The following is a 20,313-nucleotide window of genomic DNA, read 5'->3' on the forward strand; positions in this document are numbered from 1 at the left end:
TGGTTGAAGAGTTTTGTCTTCCACTCTGATTTTGAATCCACTCAACTCAGTCATTTGACAAAATAACAGGTCACATATCAATGCCAAGAAAAATAAAGGAACACAAAGGGGAAACTGATAACTGTCTTGAAACTAAATACTATCATGTCTTTTTTTTTTATAAATTAAGCATTTTTCCTATATCCTATCATTCATTCATAGTGGTCTTTTGTTTAAAATGTTTATCAGCTTTGATATCATGCCACCAAGGGTGGAGGAAACTTTTTCTGCCAAAGGCCATTTATAACATCATCTGAAGGACTTATAAAATTATCAATACAGGCAGACAACTGTGGGCAACTGACAAGAAGTGTACTTAAGTGTATATGTCTGTCTTGTCATGTACCAAATAATTTTGGGTGCCTTATATGGCCCCAGATGTTACCTACCCCTATGAGAAAATAAAATTTATTTTCTTCAGGATCTGGTAGATTACAATATTTTGCCATAGTGGAACTATAATCGAAATAAATTATTCCTGTAAAAAAATGTTATTTTCTTTCTGATAAATATGTACTATATGCTTCCTGCATTTTGTAACTGTTACTTTAAAGGTCTAGTTCAATTCTCTTTTTCAGCACAGTAGAGAGGGAAATGCTAATACCTTTAGAAACTCTTTAGAGTATTCATTATCACAAGACAGTCCAAAGACATGAAAGAAAAGGAATGTAGACTCTTTATCTTTTTTCTTTTCTATTTTTGGTGCTAGTCCTGGAGCTTGAACTCAGGGCCTAGACACTGTCCTGAGCTTCTTTTGCTCAAAGCTAGCCCCACTTATGGCTTTTGATGGTGGCGAATTCGAGATAAGTGCCTCATGGACGTTCCTGCCCTAGGTGTGATCCTCAGATCTTAGCCTCCTGAGTAGCTATGATACAAACATGAGCCACAAGCTCCAGGCTTGAGATTCTTTATCGTAAAGGTACCTCTCTGTAGTACCTGAGCTTCTAATTCTGTTTTGAGAAAAACATTAAAAGTGCTAAGTTGAAAGACATAAAAACATTATTGGCCTTATATTTTAATGTCTTTCTCATATATCTTATTTTCCCGTATTTTTACCACCAGAACACAGTAGTGTATAGAAAGGAGGAATGGATAGATAGTAAGATTTCTGAAAGAAAAGAAAAGTGTTATCCACAGAATAATGGTAATTGGTAAATAGGAGTTTATTAGACCATTCTTTTTATTATAGTGTATAAATATATATATTTGAAAATTTTCATAAATGTTAGACAAAAATTCTACAAAATTATGTTGACTTCATTCCTTCTATAGTTGATTTTTTTTTTATTCCTGAACAGATTTTTGTTTTTTAGTCAGTCATTGGGCTTGAACTCAGGGCCTTGTGTGCTATCCCTGAGTATTTTTGTTCAAGGCTAGCACTCTACTAGTTTGAGCCACAGCTCCACTTCTGGTTTTCTGGTGATTAATTGAAGACATGAATTTCATGGCCTTTTGTGACCTGGCTAGCTTTGAATTTTGATCTTTAGATCTCAGCCTCCTGAGTAGCTAGAATTACAGGTGTGAGCCTTGAGTGCCTGGCTCCTGAGCAAAATTTTTATTTTTATTGGTCAATTTATTTTTTTCCCATGACTTGGGGTACATTTTTTCATATACTCAATAACTTGTATTTTCTTAGACAGTTGTTTATTTCAATTGTTATTACATTTAATGACACAAGTTTTTTTTGTTTTTTTTTTTTTTGGTTTTAGGGGTTTTTTTTTTTGCCAGTCCTGGGGCTTGGACTCAGGTCCTGGGCACTGTCCCTAAGCTTCTTTTGCTCAAGGCTAGCCCAGCATACTCCTGGCTTTTTCTGTTTATGTGTTACTGAGGTATCAAACCCAGAGCTTCATGCATGCTAGGCAAGCACTCTACCACTAAGCCACATTCCCAGCCCCGTGGCACAGGTATTTTATAAGCTTATTTGCTTGCAGAGTTTTAATACCGTGTTTGTTTTATTTTGATAAATCATACCAGTCCATTTTCCTACTTTTTCTGGAACCAACTTTTGTTCTGCTTCTCAATGTTCTGTTTATTGAATTTTATTTTATTTTCAGTCGTGGGGTTTGAATTCTGGGCTTGGGCTCTGTCCCTGAGCTCTTTAACTCAAGGCAAGCACTCTATCTCTTAAGCCACTTCTGGTTTTGTGGTAGGTTATTGGAGATAAGAGTCTCACAGACTTTACTGCCTAGGCTGGCTTTGAACTGCATTCCTCAGATCTCAGCCTCCTAAGTAGCTAGGATTACAGGCATGAGCCACCAACACCTGGCCTGTTTATTTAATTTTTGCCTTCATCTACAATTTTTCTTTCAGTGTTCTTAATGTTCTTTTTATTTCTCCATGCATATTTTTCAATGTAAGTAGTTTATTTTCAGTGTTTCTCGTTTTCTGGTACATCCATTTGATTCTCAATTATTTTTCTGCTTTTACTGCAGTCTCTGACATGTACAACTTTTGTTGTTATTTCTCTATTTCCCCGTCATTTGCCCATGAATTATTTAGAAGTGAGTTCTCAACAACAACAACAAAATGAGTTTTTCAGTTTATATTCAATAGGCATATAGGCAGGGTGACTTTTTTTATTTTCATTTTTATAGAAACTATATTTTGTTGTATTGTACAACATTTGATTATCCCCTGGAAAAAAAATCTTTAAAATTTCTTTTTCCAAGAAAAAGTTAGATTTTATATACCATCCTTATTTTTAAAGCACATAATTATAACAGATAGCTAATATCATAATGCATTTAATTTTCAGGGAGTTTTTTAGCACCACTTACATCCAAATCCTATGAGATTAGCATGATCATGTTCATTTTATGGGATAAAACACAGACTCAGGACTTGCCAGAGGTAACACACTCATTCACAGTATTTTCCATTCTGTGGGTCGTGCCTACTCTATTATGTTAGCTCCTTAGCTTCTTTTAATTGAAAACGAATTAAGAATTTATGAACTACTTTGGACACGTAAGTAGATAAACTTCCATTTTCTGTATTCACTCACGAGTATCTCACTCCCCAGAGATGAGATATAATGGAGATAGATGCTTACATTTATATTGAAAGTGGTAGGAATAAATATTTAATACAAATGATATAACTAGGGGATATGCTCTTTTTGTTCCAAGTGAAAAGAACTCATACCTAACAATTTTTATGCCATGGGCTTTTCTGTTACCAAGAGGTTATTTGGCTGCTCTTGTTAAATTGCCAAAAAATAGTTCAGTGATTGATAAACCATTGAGAGGTTTGAAATTCTATGTTTTTTCATTCTATACCATTACTAATTTGTCTTTTGAGGTACAAACCTATTCTCCCACTTTCTAAAATGTAACATTCCCAAAGATATGAGATAATTTACACTGATATGACACACTATAAATTTAAGATATTCTCTGTATCTTTCATCCCCTAAATGGTAACAGCTGGTCCTAGCAGCTGTTATTAAGTTTTAATTATTTATAAAACTTGCTCTTCTTAATATTTTATGAAATACTTTGTATATGTAACTGAAGCAGATGTTGTCATAGATATTTTCACTAGGATAGTAATTCCAAAGAATAGTAAACCAATCTTTATAGTGTGTTTATACATTATTGATTTCTGTCTGCATAAGGAAACTCCTTAAAAATAATAATATAGCTTTTGAAACAATTCATTAAATAAAATACTATTCTGTGTGTGCTTTCAAATTAAAGTCTTTATTGTTATTAATACCTAAAAGACAAACCAAAAAAGTAATAAAATGAAGAGTAAAATCATATGATTCTTTCAATGGAAACAGAAAAACATATGGTAAGGAACTGGGAAAGTGGCTCAGTGGTAGAGTGCTTGTCTTGCATGCATGAGGCCCTGGGTTTGATTCCTCAGCACCACATAAGCAAAAAGAAAAAAGCCAGAAGTGGCGCTGTGGCTCAAGTGGTAGAGTGCTAGCCTTGAGCTGAAGAGCTGAGGCACAGCGCCCAGGCCCAGAGTTCAGGCCTCACGACTGGACCCCCCAAAAAAACAACAAAACTAGTAATAGAGGGCTGGGAAGGTGGCTCAGTGGTAGAATGCTTGCCTTGCATGCATGAGGCCCTGGGTTCAATTCTTCAGCTCCACATAAGCAGAAAAAGCCAGAAGTAGCGCTATGGCTCAAGTGGTAGGGTGCTATCCTTGAGCTGAAGAGCTGAGGGACAGCGCCCAGGCCCAGAGTTCAGGCCCCACAACCAACAAAAAAAAAAAGAAGAAGAAGAAGAAAACTAATAATAGAAATATAGGCCGGGCACTGGTGGCACAGGCCTATAATCCTAGCTACTCAGGAGGCTAAGATCTGAGGATCGCAATTCGAAACCAGCCCAGGCAGGAAAGTCTGTGAGACTCTTATCTCCAGTAAACCACTCAGAAAACCGCAAGTGGCACTGTGGCTCATGTGATAGAGCACTCACCTTTAGCTGAAGAGCACAGGGACAGTGCCCAGGCCCAGAGTTCAAGCCCCACGACCAACGAAGGAAGGAACGAAGGAAGGAACCAAACAGGGTAGCATTTGTGGAAAATCTACATCTAATACACTCAAAAGTACATAGAGGGCTAGGAAAGTGGCTCAGTGGTAGAGTGCTTGCCTTGCATGAGGCCCTGGGTTCGATTCCTCAGCACCACATAAGCAGAAAAAGCTGGAAGTGGTGCTGTGATAGAGTGTCAGCCTTGAGCTGAAGAGCTGAGGGACAGCGCCGAGGCCCAGAGTTCAAGCTCTATGACCGACCAAAAAAAAAGAAAAAAAAAGTAACATAGAGTATGGTATGGGCATTAGATATACAGACCAATAAAACAAAATTGGGAGCCAGAAAATAAACCCAGACTTCTGTGAGCAATTGATTGTCAGCAAAGATTTCCTGACAATTCAGTGAGAAAAGAATATTATCTCTAACCAAAAGTTCTGACTCAAATGGATTAACTATTTACAAAGAAATGAAGTTGAATTAAGTTGCATCTCTACCTCTGACAGTTTTTCATGAATTGTAATGTACTGCAAATAAATGATGAGTAAAGAAAAAGCTACAGAACACAATTTGGGTTTCTGTAAATCAAATATTGATTTCTACTGCTTCCCAAGAATATAATGCAATGATCCATCTTATCATACTGTTTGTTTTGCTGCTATATGTGTAGTAGTATATGCAAATATACATACACACACATATATATGTATATGCATATGTATATTCATCTGTACAGAAAGCAACAAATATGTATATATGTGTGCATATATATTATATGTGTGTATGTATTCATATGCACATATGTATAGGTATCTATGTATATGATGTATTTGTATAGGGGTGTGTTTTGTGTGTGTGTGTATTTCTTTTTAGTTTGTCTTCATGGTATTCTTCTTTTTTTTTTGGCGGGGGGGGGGGGGGCCGTCGTGGGGCCTGAACTCTGGGGCTGGGCGCTGTCCCTCAGTTCTTCAGGTCAAGGCTAGCACTCTACCACTTGAGCCACAGCGCCACTTCCGGCTTTTTTCTTTTTGCTTATGTGGTGCTGAGGAATCGAACCCAGGGCTTTATGCATGCAAGGCAAGCGCTCTACCACTGAGCCACCTTCCTAGCCCCTCGTAGTATACTTTAAGATAGTATTTTGAGCTCGGCACCAGTGGTGCATGCCTGTAATCCTAGCTATTCAGGAGTCTGAGATCTGAGGATTGCTGTTCAAAGCCAGCCCAGCCAGGAAATTCCCTGAAACTCATATTCGATTATCCACCAAAAAACTGGAAGTGGTGCTGTGGCTCAAAGTGGTAGATTCCCAGCCTTGAGTGAAAGCTCAGGAACAGTGACCAGGCCCTTGAGTTTAAGCATGAGGACTGACCAAAAAAAAAAAAACCCACTATTTTTTAATACAATCTTTCAAAAAGTTGTCAAGAAATGCTCTAAAAATAGGATTTTGAGCTGGGCCCTGGTGGCTCATGCCTGTAATCCTAGCTACTCAGGAGGCTGAGATCTGAGGATCCCTGTTCAAAACCAGTCCCAGGAAGAAACTCGTGAGACTCTTATCTCCAATAACCCACTACAAAACCAGAAGTGGCGCTGTGGCTCAAGTGGTAGAATGCTAGCCTTGAGCTGAAGAGCTGAGGGACTGGTGCTGGGAAAGGGGCTCAGTGGTAGAGTGCTTGCCTTGCATGCATGAGGCCCTGGGTTCGATTCCTCAGCACCACATAAGCAGAAAAAGCTGAAAGTGGTGCTGTGGCTCAAGTGGTAGAGCGCTACCCTTGAGCTGAAGAGTTCAGGGAAAGTGCCCAGGCTTGGAGTTCAGACCCCACAACTGACAAAAAATAAATTACAAAAAAAAAAAAAAAAGAGCTGAGGGACAGCACCCAGGCCCAGAGGTCAAGCCCCACGACCGACAAAAAAAAAAAAAAAAAAAAAAAAAAATGTGTGTGTGTGTGTGTGTGTGTGTGTGTGTATGTATGTATATGATTTTGTATTAGGAATAGGATTATCTGACAATTTCCTAGTGGACAGGAATCTTCATAAAACAGACTGAGGAGGCCCATAAAACTTAAAGGATAGGAGGAGAAACTATAAGAAGTAACACACTTCTCTTTCTTTCCATCTCATAACCTCCCCCTCTCTCCTCCTATTTTCCTCTTTCTTAACACCCTGACTTCCTGGGCCAAAGAAGGTAGGTTTTTATGTGATAGCTGTCTTTTCACTCTCTGAAAATATTATGACTGCCTGTAATCCCACCTACTCAGAAGCCAGAGAATGAAAGGATCTTTTTTTAAGCCAACCCAGACAAGAAAGTTTCTTTAACCACAGCTCATCTTAACCAAAAAGTTGGCCGTGATAACCTGCACTCTTCATCATAAATATGCTGGAGGAATAAATAAGAGGATTGGAGCCCAAACTGGTTTGGGTAAAAATGGAAGACCCACATCCAAAAACAAAGCAAAAAGGGCTAGAAGTGTGACTCAAGTGGTATAAGGCCTTGAATTCAAACACCAGTATTATACACACACACACACACACACACACACAAAATGTTTATAAAATATATAATAAAATATAAATTAAATATGTATTTATCATATATGTGTATATATATATTTACCAAATTTAGATACCTGAGAAAATAGTACAGGTAAGTAAAAACTCTTATGAAAAATGAAAAATAGGATATGTAACATTGTTTCTTTTTGAACAGGGGCTGGGAAGGTGGCTCAGTGGTAGAATGCTTGCCTCCCATGCATGAGGCCCTGGGTTCAATTCCTCAGCACCACATAAACAGAAAAAACCTGAAGTGGTGCTGTGGCTCAAGTGGTAGAGCACTGGCCTTGAGCTGAAGAGCTGAGGGACAGCACCCCGGCCCAGACATGACTGACCAAAAAAAAAACAAAGTTGAATAAATCTTAAACTTTTAAATGTAATTACTAGATATTTTAACCTCATTAAAGACTTAAGATATCTTATTTTCTCTTTAGGTGGTACGGGACTATAACCTTCAGCTGTTTTTACAAGAGAATGCTGTATTTCACAAACCTCAGCCTTTCCAGTTCCAGCCTTGTGAAAGTGATACTGTAAGGGGATTCCAGATTGTTTTACTTGTTGTGCAGTTGTGTTTGTGCTTTAGTAACTATCGATTTTAGAGTCGTCTGGAACAGAAGAGTGTGCATCATTAATTTTATAACAAAACTACTGGTGCAGAGACACCATGACATTTCTTCTTTCTGAAACATGGTTAATATGCCCAGTGTCTTTATACTAACAACTTTCTCCTGCATGAAGTTAAGTTAGCCTAGGATGAATGAAGTAGAACATGCAAACATATAGAGTATGGACAAGTTTTTCAAACTTGATAAACTTAAAATTGGGCCTTATTTGAGATTATTTTTGCCCTTCTACAAAAAGTAACAGAAACAATGTTCTTACTTCCAAAATAACAGTGACTCTTACTCCACTTTTCCAAAGCCCAGTAATGGCCCTAACTTCTTTCATTTCTAGACACTGTGCTAAATGTTCTTACCTGTACTGTCCTTATTTGCCTTAAAATTCTAACTCTGTGCTATTTTCTGTCCTTGCGCAATCTTTACTGGGCAGAGTTTAAAAGCTGCCCAACTGGTGGATATTGAACTGTCCCCTGTCAGTGCTCTGAGAATGACCATAGCTGAGGTATATGGGGGTATGGGTCAGGGTGGGAGGGATGGATGTGTGGGTTTGCATGTCAATAAAGGGCAGGACCTGGGGTTGGTATGAAAGTCATATATATGTAAAAGGAGCCATTAAATACATTGGCCATGACATTGCTTTTACCTTAGAGAGCAGAATTTTCCTTTTCTGTGTCTAGTGAAGAGTTCATTTTTCATCTTGTCTGAAGCACCTTCATTTTCCCAACATAGGTGCTAGGATGAACTATCAAGCTCACTTTCCTTTATTAAAGGGGAAATGATGACCTATAGCTAATGTGATTGCAATAATAATGTTCTTTCTACAATTTATTTTATCTTTGGAGAAGGATGTTAGTCACCTGGGAGGCAATTCATTTTTTCACAATGGAAAACAATAAATATCTGTGCTTTTATAAAACTCCCTAATAATGATTTTGAAATGTTTGCTTCAATTCTTTTTTTTCATGTGTGTGAACTAGGGTTTGACCTTTGGGACTCCTACTTGCTAGACAGGTGCTCTCCATTTGGGCCACATTTCCAATCCTGTTTTTCACTGAGTTTGTGTGTGTGTGTGTGTGTGTGTGTGTGTGTGTGTGTGTGTGTGTGTGTGTGTGTAAGTGTTCACATCAGGTGTAGGGTTTGTTTTTTGTTTTTGTTCTTTTGGTTTTTTTTTTTTTTTTTTTTTTTTTTTTTGTCGGTCATGGGGCTTGAACTCTGGGCTTGGGTGCTATCCCTCAGCTCTTTGGCTCAAGGCAAGCACTCTACTGCTTGAGTCACAGCACCACATCTGGTTTTCTGGTGGTTTATTGGAGATAAGAGTCTCACGGACTTTTCTGCCCAGGCTGGCTTTGAACCGTGATCCTCAGATCTCAGCCTCCTGAGTAGCTAGGATTACAGGCGTGAGTCACTGGCGCCCAGCCTCGGGTGTAGGGTTTATGCTTAGGGCCTCACCCTCTTTCTCAGCTTTTTAACTCAAAGCTGGCACTCTACCCGTTGGGCCATACCAATATTTCTGGCTTTTTGCTCATTAATTGGAAATAAGAGTCTCTCAGATTTGTCTGCCCAGAATGGCTTTGATCCTCCACTCTCAACCTACTGATTAGCTAGGACTATAGGTGTGAGCCCCCAGTGCCCAACTATATCCAGCTTTTTGTTGGTTGAAATGAGGTATCAGGAACTTTTTGCCAGGACTGATCTCTAACTATGATCACTCCCAGTCTCCAGATCCTGAGGAATTAGGATTATAAATGTGAGCCACAACACAAAGCCTTATGGTGGTTTTAATTTTTATTCACTTAATGACTGTGGTTGAATTTACCTAATGCTTCTTTTATGGGCTCATTGGCCATTAATATATCCAGTTCAAAAAAAAGTCTGTTCTAATCTTTTGTTCATTATTTTGACTGAGTTTATTTTCTTTTTATAGATTATGTCTTGAAGATGAATTAAAGTTTACCCTGAATAGTCAAAAAATAATATGATAGGGGGCTGGGAAGGTGGCTCAGTAGTAGAGCGCTTGCCTTGCATGCCTGAGGATTCCTCAGCACCACATAAGCAAAAAGAAAAAAAAGCTGGAAGTGGTGCTATGGCTCAAGTGGTAGAGTGCTAGCCTTGAGCTGAAGAGCTGAGGGACAGTGTCCAGGCCCAGAGTTCAGGCCCCACGACCGGACCCAAAACAAAAATAATAATAATAATAATATGATAGGGATTAAAGATAATCATTAAAAATAATACTAACGGGTCTGGGAAGTTGGCTCATTGGTAGAGTACTTGCCAAACACTGTAGGTTCGATTCCTCAGCATCACATAAGCAGAAAAAGCCAGAAGTGGCACTGTGACTCAAGTGGTAGAGTGCTAGCCGTGAGCTGAAGAGCTGAAGGACAGCACCCAGACCCAGAGTTCAGGCCCCACGACTGACAACAACAAAATAATAATAATAATAATAATAACAGCTAGGCGCTGATGGCTCATGCCTGTAATCCCAGCTACTCTGGAGGTTGAGATCTCAGGATCATGGCTCAAAGCCAACAGACAGGAAAGTTTGTGAGACTCTTATCTCCAATTAACCAAAAGAAACCAAAAGTAGATCTGTGGCTCAGAGTAGTAGCAAAAGAGCTCAAGGACAGTATCCAGGCCCTGAATTCAAGCCCCAGGACCGACAAAATAAAATAAATAAAAACAAAAAACAGAAAAAGGGCAAAGTTAGTTTATAACTTGGTAGCAAGTTGGTGATGGACTTTAACCAAATTAAATCCAGTATCTTGGGGCAGAAAGAAGGATTATGTGCTGTTGCTTTATTGCCTTATTCCTCTCAATTCTGTTCAACTATTTTTATTCTTTAATTACATTGAAATTATTGAATTGTTTTCATGTCTATCTGTTCAGTGGCTCAGTATTGTAGGTTGGCATAAAAATCTTTTTCTTCCTTACTTAGCTTAGCTAGGTTCCTTTATACCCAAAAGTCCATAGTTTTAGAGATGATGCTTTCATGTTTAGCCATGTAATACAGAAAGCCTGTGTTAATTTATGGTTCAGTACTACTTTCCTGGTCTTTTTCTGACTCTGTGTAGCAGGGCCCGACATTTTGAGTGTCGATTAAGGGAATGTCTTCTGGTCCAGCTCTAGAAGGGTAACAATTGCATTAAGGATAACAATACTTCTCTCTCTTTTCTCTCTTGTGTTGTAGAGTCGACAACTGGAATCAGAAACTGGGACTACAGAGGAACACAGTCTAAATAAGGAGGCTCGGAAATGGGCCACACGGGTGGCACGTGAGCACAAAAACATTGTTCATCAACAGCGGGTAAGTGAAGTAGAAGACATCTTATCTACAGTCAGTGTAAATGAAATGTCAAACAAATTTTAGAAGTTGAATTTTATTAATGTGAAAATACTGTGGGTTTTTTTCTGTACTTTCTCAATAGTCAGCATTATGCTCTTAGTTATCTGCTTATCTTAAAATTTTAATAAATCTTCTAGCAACAACATAGTATTCTATCTGTTTGCCACAGAATTACCTAGCAAAGCTACTGATAATGTATTACAGCCTTTGGGGCAGAGAAGGGCATATGTACATTGGATTTAAAGACACAACTATAGATTCCATTAAAGTGAATTTTCAATACTAAACTCTAAGCACAAAGCAGTTATTTTAAGTATAGTTTTCCCCCAATTTTATTCCTATCTTTATCGTGTGTGTGTGTGTCTGTGTGTCTGTGTGTGTGTCTGTGTCTGTGTGTGTGTCTGTGTCTGTGTGTGTGTCTGTGTGTATGAAAGAGAGAGAGCAAGGGTATGTCAGGGCCTGGGTGCTGTCCATAAGCTCTTTTATGGTCAAGGTTAGTGCTCTACCACTTGAACTATAGCTCTACATCTGGCTTTTTGATAGTTAGAGATAAGAGTCTCATGGATTTTCCTGCTTGGGATGGCTTCAAACTGCAATCTTCATGCCAGGTGCCAGTGTCTCACACTCAGGAGGCTGAAGTCTGAGAATCACAGTTCAAGCCAGCAGAGGCAGAAAAGTCCATGAGACTTTTATCTCCAACTAACTATCATAAGACCAGAAGTGGGCGCTATGGCTCAACTGGTAGAGTACTTGCCTTGAGCGGAAGAGCTCAAGGACAGTACCCAGACCCAGAGTTCAAGCCCTACAACTGACAAAAAAAAACAAAACAAAACAAACAAACAAAAACCTACAATTCTCATATCTCAGTCTCCCGAGTAGCTTGGATTACAAACATGAGCCACTGGCTTCTAGCTGTCTCCTGTTTGTTGTTGTTTGTTTGTTTGTTGTGGGGGAGTTGCCTTCACAATCACTTTTTAAAAGAGTTTTCTGTATTATCTCTCTATCCTTACCACTCACTGAATTTTCTTTGATTTTAAATGCCTGAGGGTTTGCTGAGCTTTTTAGATCCATTCATTTAGGTCTTCCCCTCCTTTTTCTTCTCTTCAAGGAAGACCTTCCCTTCAAAAAGACTAAATTGACAAAATCAGCATGCAGCCTGTGTTGCAAGATCCAAAGTAGACTCTCTGGTTTCTCATTTTTCTTAACCAGTCAAAGGTTCCATGACAGTTAACAACTCCTTCATCTTAAAACATTTTCTTCTCTGTCATCCATGACTTAACCGATCCTCTCTGGATGCTCCTAGAGTCTCTCATGGATTTCTCTATTTCTGCCCCCAATTAAATATTTTAATTCCTTAGGTTTTTTGTTACTAGGCCACCTTCTTTTCATCTTCTATACTCTCAGTAAAGGCAGTTTCAATCACTTCCATGATATTACTTACAACTAAGTCATAAATTAATATTTCCAACATTGAGCCTTACTACTATCTGCCCCTTAGCTCTTTTGCCTATTTTGGCAACTTAATTTCACTGTCTTGTCAACATCTCAGATTCTTTGTTCCTCATATGGAATGCTGCATAGCAAACTATCTCAAACTTAATGTCACAAATGAGAGCCTTTTTTTTTCTCTCTCTGGTCCTGGGACTTACACTCAGGGCCTAGGTACCGTCCTTAAGCCTCTTTGTGCTCAAGGCTAGCACTCTACCACTTGAGTCACAGCACCACTTCTACCTTTTTCTGAGTAGTGTTTATTCGAGATAAGAGTCTCATGAACACTATGATTTGAGGCCTGGGCTGGATTCAAATTGCAGTCCTAAGATTTCAGCCTCCTAAGTAGCTAAGATTAGAGGTTTGAGCTACTGGCTCCCAGCTAAGAGCATTTTTTAAAATATCATCTCCCTATTCTCAGTATTAAGTAGTTTCAGGCAGTCCAAACTTGAGGTCTCACATGGTTGTAGTCAGATAGTTGCCAGTGCTGGTGACATCTGACAGGCTTCCCCACTAAAATACCTGGTGCTTGTACTGGGAATAGTTGAACAGCTGAGAACTGAACAGCTGAAATTCTCATCCATCTCTATCTCTCTGAAGTCTCTTCACATAGTCTGTCCAACAGGGCAGCTTCCAATTGGTTGTTCTTCTTTTATGAAGTACAATGAATGTACTTCTTACATGAAGCCCCAGAGTTATGAGTCGTAAGAGTGGGAAGACAAGTTGAATCTATGTTATCCTTATCACCTGGCCTTAGAAATACCATGATGAGGGCTGGGAAGGTGGCTCAGTGGTAGATCACTTGCCTTGCATGCTTGAGGCCCTGGGTTCGATTCCTCAGCACCACATAAGAAAAAAGCCGGAAGTGGCGCTGTGGCTCAAGTGGTAGAGCACTAGCCTTGAGCTGAATTGCTGAGGGACAGCGCCCAGGCCCAGAGTTCAGGCCCCACGACTAGACCCCCCCAAAAAAAAAAGAAATACCATGATGATATTTGTATCCCATTTTGTTAATTGAGCCAGTCACAAAGGCTTGTCCATAGTATGGGGAGAGAGAAAAGTTCTAGAAGACCATGTCAAATTGGAAACATTGTAGTAGTTATTTACAAAAAAAAAGAAAAAGAATCTCTTTGAACCATAATTATTCACATCCCTCTCACATGTAAAATATACTTACTTCTCCCTAAAGTCCCTAAAACCTGGTTTTTGCTAAATGTTGTCCAAATTTAATAAAAACTGTAAACGAGAATCTAAAGAGCTCAGCACTTAAAACAAAAAGAAAATTGCACCAAACCACTGCATAATTTGTTATAGAAAAAATTGACAGTGATGAAAAACTTAAAGCATTTTCTCTAAGCTCAGGACTAAGCTAAGTTAGGGTATCTATTCAACTTAGTACTAGAAATCCTACCCAGACAGTTACAAAAGAGGGAGGGTGGTAAAAGGCATCTACTTTGGGAAGGAAGAAGTAAAATTATCTCTTTTCACAGATGGCATGATTTTGAATGTGAAAAATCCTAAAGATTCCACCAAATAATGGAAGGGGTGAAATTGATCAAGATACATTATACTTGTAATTTGACTTGTGGAATTGAAACCACTTTGTACAACTACTTAATAAGAAATAATTAAAAATCACCAGGTACCAATGTCTCACTTGTCATCCTAACTACTTAGAAGACTGTCATCTGAGGATTGCAGTTCAAAGCTAGCCTAGACAGGAAAGTCCATGAGACTCTTATCTCCAATTAACCACCACACATGGGGAACTGGAGTTGTGGCTCAAGTGACAGAGTGCCTGCCTTGAATTTAAAAAGCTCAGGTACAGTGCCTAGGCCCTGAGTTCAAGCCCCAGGACTAGTACAAAAAATAAATTTTAAAAGATTCCACCAAAAAATTATTAAAAGCCAATAAATGAATATAGTAATGTTAGCACAAAAATATAAAATTAGCATACAATTCTGGTGCTGGTGGCTCATGCCTGGAATTCTAGCTACTCAGAAAGCTAAGATTTGAGGATTATGGTTCAGAGCTAGCCTGAGCAGGAAAGTCCATGAGACTCTAATCTCAAATTTAGTCCATGAGACTCTGATCTCAAATTCTGCACCAAAAAGGCTAGAAGTGGAGTTGTAGCCCAAGTGGTAAAACACTAGCCTTCAGCAAAAAAGCTCAGGGACAGTGTCCATGCTCTCAGTTCAAGCCCGAGAACACACACACACACACACACACACACACACACATACAAAAATCAGTTGTAGTCCTATACACTAAAAAAGAACAGTCTTGAAACAACAAATATATGAAGTCTGCAACAACAAATATATGAAGAGAAAGAGTGAAAATGAAGGGAGAGACAAGAAAGAAAGAAAGCTGGGCACCAAGCCGGGCGCTGGTGGCTCACGCCTGTAATCCTAACTACTCAGGAGGCTGAGATCTGAGAATTGCGGTTCAAAGCCAGCCCGGGCAGGAGAGACCGTGAGACTCCTATCTCCAATAAACCACCAGAAAACCGGAAGTGGCGCTGTAGCTCAAGTGGTAGAGCGCTCGCCTTGAGCTGAAGAGCTGAGGGACAGCGCCCAGGCCCAGAGTTCAAGCCCCACAGCCGACAAAAAAAAAAAAAAGAAAGAAAGCTGGGCACCAGTGGCTCATGCCTGTAATCCTAGCTACTCAGGAGGCTGAGATCTGAGGATCACGATTCAAAACCAGCCCTGGCAGGAAAGTCTGTGAGACTCTTATCTCCAATAAACAACTATAAAACTAGAAATGGTGCTTTGGCCCAAGCGGTAGAGCACTCACCTTGAGCTGAAGAGCACATGGACAGCACTCCAGGCCCATGACTGACAAGAAAGAAAAGAAAGGAAAAGAAACTCCAAAATATTGGTGAAAGAAATTTAAAACAGCATAACCAAATAGATTGGAAGTAACTGTTAAAATGACAGTAACAGCTAGGAATAGCAAACATGCCTGTAGTCCCAGCCACTAAGGAGGCTAAGGCAAAAGCATTGGTTGGGTTCATAAGTTTTAGACCAGGCTAGGGCCAACTCAAATAACAATGAAAAAAAGATAACAGTAATACCCAGAATGATGTACAGATTCAGTGTGGTCTCTATTTTAATCCCAGTGGGAAGACATCCAGTGGTCATAGAATAGAAGATAAAGTTAAAAGACCAGTAACACCTAAAATGATTTTTAAATTCAGTGTAGTCTTTTGTGAAAATCCTAACAATGGGCTTTAAAAAAGGAAAGAAATAGAAAAGGCCATCCTAAAAATTATATGAAATCCTAAGGGGCCCCCCTTCCCCAAATAGCCAAAACAGTACTGAAAAGAAAGAGGACTCATACTTCTAGATTTCAAAGTATATATAAAACTATTGATTGAGACAGTGTGGTACTAGAATAAGAACATAAGACATAGGTAGCCTCATATAGACATTTTTTTTTTTTGCTGGTCCTGGGCCTGGACTCTGTCCCCGAGCCTCTCTGTGCTCAAGGCTATTGCTCTACCACTTGAACCACAGACCACTTCTAGATTTTCTGTTTATGGGAACTGAGGAATCAAACTTAGGGCTTCATGCCTGTTAGGTAAGAAATCTACCACTAAGCTACATTCCCAGACCCTTATTTACACTTTTGAACTTCTAAAACAGAAATTTCTTTTCTTTTCTTTGTCAGTCATGAGGCTTGAACTCAGGGCCTTGGCACTGTCCCTGAGCCTTTTCACTCAAGGCTAGCACTCACCACTTTGAACCACTGCTCTACTTCTGGTTTTCTAGTGGTTAATTAGAGATAAGAGTCTCACAGACTTTCCTGCCGGAGCTGGTTTTGAACTGTGATCCTCAGATCTCAGCCTCTTGAATAATTAGTAATTACAGGTGGGAGCCACCAGCACCCAGCTAAAATAAGTTTTCTGCCTAGAAAGTTTATCACATTTACAAGAATGAATATTTCAGATGAACTTGACATCATCTGCAGCTGAGAGACAGCAAATGATGGAGCAAAGTTGTAGAAGTTGTCTGACATCTTTTGTGTAAGTTAGGGAATGAGTCAAGTGAGAGTTTAAACAGGAATTGTTGAGCCACACAGTCAAATAATTTCACTGAAATTCCAATATAAACAACAGATATATTTTGGACAATATTTATGGATCCAAAAAGGTGTTGGCTACCTTCTTCAGCCTCCTGTCACCAGGCAGCCAAGCATAGCTACAATGGTTCTGCTCACCTACCAGGGACCTACATGCAGAGACTGGGAATCTTATGACTATTGAAGCCTAAATTCCAAAATTTTCAGGAAGAGGCTTGCCCTTTCACTGGATGATAAGGGCCTCGAATTTTTATTTATTTATTTATTTTGGGTTATAGTCCTAAAGAGCCTGATCCCTGAGCTTTCTTTTTCATTTATCTTTTTCTTTTCTTTTTTCCTTTAAGACTAACACTCTACCACTTAAGCCATAGCTTCACTTCTGGCTTTTTTGGTAGTTAATTGGGGATGAGTCTCACAGTTTTTCTTGCTTGGGCTGGCTTTTGAACTGCAATCCTTGGATCTCAGCCTCTTGAGTAGCTAGAATTGCAGGGGTTTAGTAATTTTTAAAATGCCAAGTTACCTCTGCATTTATAATGCAATACAAGTCAAACCCAGCAAGCTTTTTCTTTAATAAAAATCGACACACTGATTCTCAAAGATAAATGGATGCAAATAATCTAGAATAACTAAAAATCTTGAAAATGAAGGATAAAGTTAGAAATCTATCTTACTCTACCTGATTTGAAGAATATAGTAATCGATGTATTGTGGTAAGGTTAGGTTTACATAAGAGTAAAACAAAAGGAAGAGTCTAGAAATAGGCCCACATACATATGGTCAGTTAATTCTTTCTTTTTAACAAAGGCTTAACAAACTTGTAAAAATACTAAATATGCTGGGCACCAGTGGTTTATGTCTGTAATCCTAGCTACTCAGGAGGCTGAGATCTAAGGATCACAGTTCAAAGCCAGCCAAGGCAAGAAAGTCCATAAGACTCATATCTCCACTAAACTACTTAAAAAAAAATTCATAAGTGGTGTTCTGGCTCGAGTGGTAGAGCCCTCACTCAGGGACAGCACCCAGGCCCAAAGTTCAAGCTCCAGGCTCAGCACAAAAAAAAAAAAAGCTAAATTCATTTTAATAAAAGTGAATCCAGCTATGTTTAAAATTCATGTCTAAGGTACAAAGGTGACTCAACATTCAGAAGTGTATCAATGCAATAAATTGCAGAATAAAACTCAAAATTTCTGTGTTCATTTTCATAGGTGCCCAAAATTTTATAAAATTCAGAATCTCAGGGTAAAGATGGAACTCTCAGTAGAGTACCTGTGTAGCACATGCTGAGCCCTGGTTTAAGGTTTTCATGATAGAGCACTTGCCTAGCAAGAAGTCCTGGCACTTCAAAAGAAAAAGAAAAAAAAATAGTATCACTTAGTAAACAAGCCAGGCCTGATCACATACATCTATGCTTAGAAGGCTGAGGCAGGAGATTTACATATTTCAAGGCACCCTTAGCTACATAGTGCGATAGTCAGATGTTAGTGGCACCTGATACTAGATACTGGTGGCATATATGATACCCACTACATGGGAAGCTAAAATCAAGATTAAGCTCTGCAGGAAAAGATTATGAGGTTCCACCTCAAAAGAAGAAAGTTGGTTATGGTGGTACAGATCATCTCAGCTGTGTCAGAAATAATAAAATAGATAGAACACAGTCCAACTATAGATCAGGCAAAAAGTAAAATCCTTTCTCTAAATAACCAGAGCAAAAGAGGCCTACAGGCATGGTTCAACAGCCATAGTAAGTGTGAGGCCTGAGTTCAAAACTCAGTACTGCCAAAGAAATTCACAGCTTAGAGATTTTTATTAAAGCATGTAGGATATTATATAATCTCCCTGGAATTTACTTTAGATACTGAAGCAAAGGAAAAGAAAATAGGTAAAGCAGATATAGAAAAATCTGTATGATTTGAATTTCAGTGGTTGATCTATGGGAGTTTTTTGAACTGATATCTCTACTATTGAGTATACTTAAAATTTTTCATAATAAAAAACATATTGGCCAGATGCTAGTGTTTCACACCTGTAATCCTAGCTACTCAGGAGGCTGAGATCTGAGAGTTGCTGTTTGAAGCCAGCTGAGGCAGGAAAGTCCATGAGACTCTTTATCAACAATTAAGTAGCAATTAAGAGCCTGAAGTGGAGCTATGGCTCAAGAGGTAGAGCAAATATGAAAAAGCTTTTTTGCCTCAAGCAAAAAGGGACAGTGTCCAGACCCTTAGGTAAAGCACCAGGACTAACACCAAAAAAAAAAATATGTATGTGTGTGTGTGTGTGTGTGTCTGTGTCTGTGTGTGTGTGTCTGTGTGTGTGTGTATGAAAAGTAAGTAAGTCCTGGGGTTTAGTCTCAGCATGATTTCTCTCTTCTACTACATACAAAATGAATTTCAGAAAAATTTAAAGGCAAAATTCTAAATACAAGATTATTAAAAACCAGAAAAACATTTTTGGTATCTCAGAAATATAAAAACTGACAAATATAAACATGTGGAAAAGAGAAAAGCAATAGAATGGAAATGTTTGCAACATGAAAAACAGAAAGGATTAATATCTAGAAAATGTTTTAAGTAATAAAATATATAAAGGTAGAAAATGGATATTCATATATTCATGGAAGTAGAAATCAGCTTGACACTGGTAGCTCACCCCTGTAATCTTGGGAAGCTGAGATTGGAAAGGCCATAGTTTGAGGCCAGACAGAGCAGGAAAGTTGTTTTTTTGTTGTTTTTTTGTTGTTTTTTTGGGTCCGGTCGTGGGGCCTGAACTCTGGGCCTGGGCGCTGTCCCTCAGCTCTTCAGCTCAAGGATAGCACTCTACCACTTGAACCACAGCGCCACTTCTGGCTTTTTTCTTTTTGCTTGTGTGGTGCTGAGGAATCGAATCCAGGGCCTCATGCATGCAAGGCAAGCGCTCTACCACTGAGCCACCTTCCCAGCCCATAGAGCAGGAAAGTTTGTGAGATTCTTTCTCAGTGAAGAGCTGAATACCTATCCACAGCAGAAAGTCTGACTTTGGTTGTTCTCTCAGCCCAAGCAGGAAGCAAGACCCTATCTCAAAAATAACCAGCAAAAAAGGGCTAGAGGTGTGGTTCAGGGGTAAGAGCTACCTAGCAAGCACAATCGCCTGAGTTCAAACTCCAGTTTTGGCAAGAAAAAAAAAAAATTTAAGACTGGGTACCAGTTTCATACCTGTAATCCTAGTTACACAGGAGGCTGAGATCTGAGGATCATGGTTTGATGCCAGCCCAGACAGAAAGTCCATGAGATTCTTTTTTTTTGGAGGGGGGGGGGTGGGGGGAGGAGGGTCTGGTCGTGGGGCCTGAACTCTGGGCCTGGGCTCTGTCCCTCAGCTCTTCAGCTCAACACTAGCGCTCTGTCACTTGAGCCACAGTGCCACTTTCTGGCTTTTTGCTTATGTGGTGCTGAGGAATCGAACCCAGGGCCTCATGCATGCAAGGCAAGTGCTCTACCACTGAGCCACTTTCCCAGCCCAGTCCATGAGATTCTTTTTTTTTTTTGGGTCCGGTCATGGGGCCTGAACTCTGGGCCTGGGCGCTGTCCCTCAGCTCTTCAGCTCAAGGCTAGCTCTCTACCGCTTGAGCCACAGCGCCACTTCCGGCTTTTTTCTTTTTGCTTATGTGGTGCTGAGGAATGGAACCCAGGGCCTCAGGCATGCAAGGCAAGCGCTCTACCACTGAACCACCTTCCCAGCCCCTGAGATT

The 20,313-nt window shown here is 39.4% G+C and overlaps 1 protein-coding gene across 5 annotated transcripts in view; it reads left to right on the forward strand.

The window, feature by feature from the left end:
* The window catches only part of Fchsd2 (FCH and double SH3 domains 2), a 250,079-nt gene that overhangs the window by 192,195 nt on the left and 37,571 nt on the right, over positions 1–20,313 (forward strand). For 4 of the 5 annotated variants that reach the window (XM_042687508.1, XM_042687500.1, XM_042687490.1 and 1 more), the window contains exons 10-11: positions 7,496–7,591; positions 10,866–10,982. In XM_042687508.1, coding sequence (XP_042543442.1) covers positions 7,496–7,591; positions 10,866–10,982 — 213 coding nt within the window. Of the gene's footprint in view, positions 1–7,495; positions 7,592–8,111; positions 8,184–10,865; positions 10,983–20,313 lie in introns of all 5 variants that reach the window. The other variant, XM_042687523.1, reaches the window with a different exon arrangement.

Source organism: Dipodomys spectabilis, unplaced genomic scaffold, assembly GCF_019054845.1.
Source record: "Dipodomys spectabilis isolate Male_0828 unplaced genomic scaffold, ASM1905484v1 ptg000003l, whole genome shotgun sequence".
NCBI classification, from domain to species: domain Eukaryota; kingdom Metazoa; phylum Chordata; class Mammalia; order Rodentia; family Heteromyidae; genus Dipodomys; species Dipodomys spectabilis.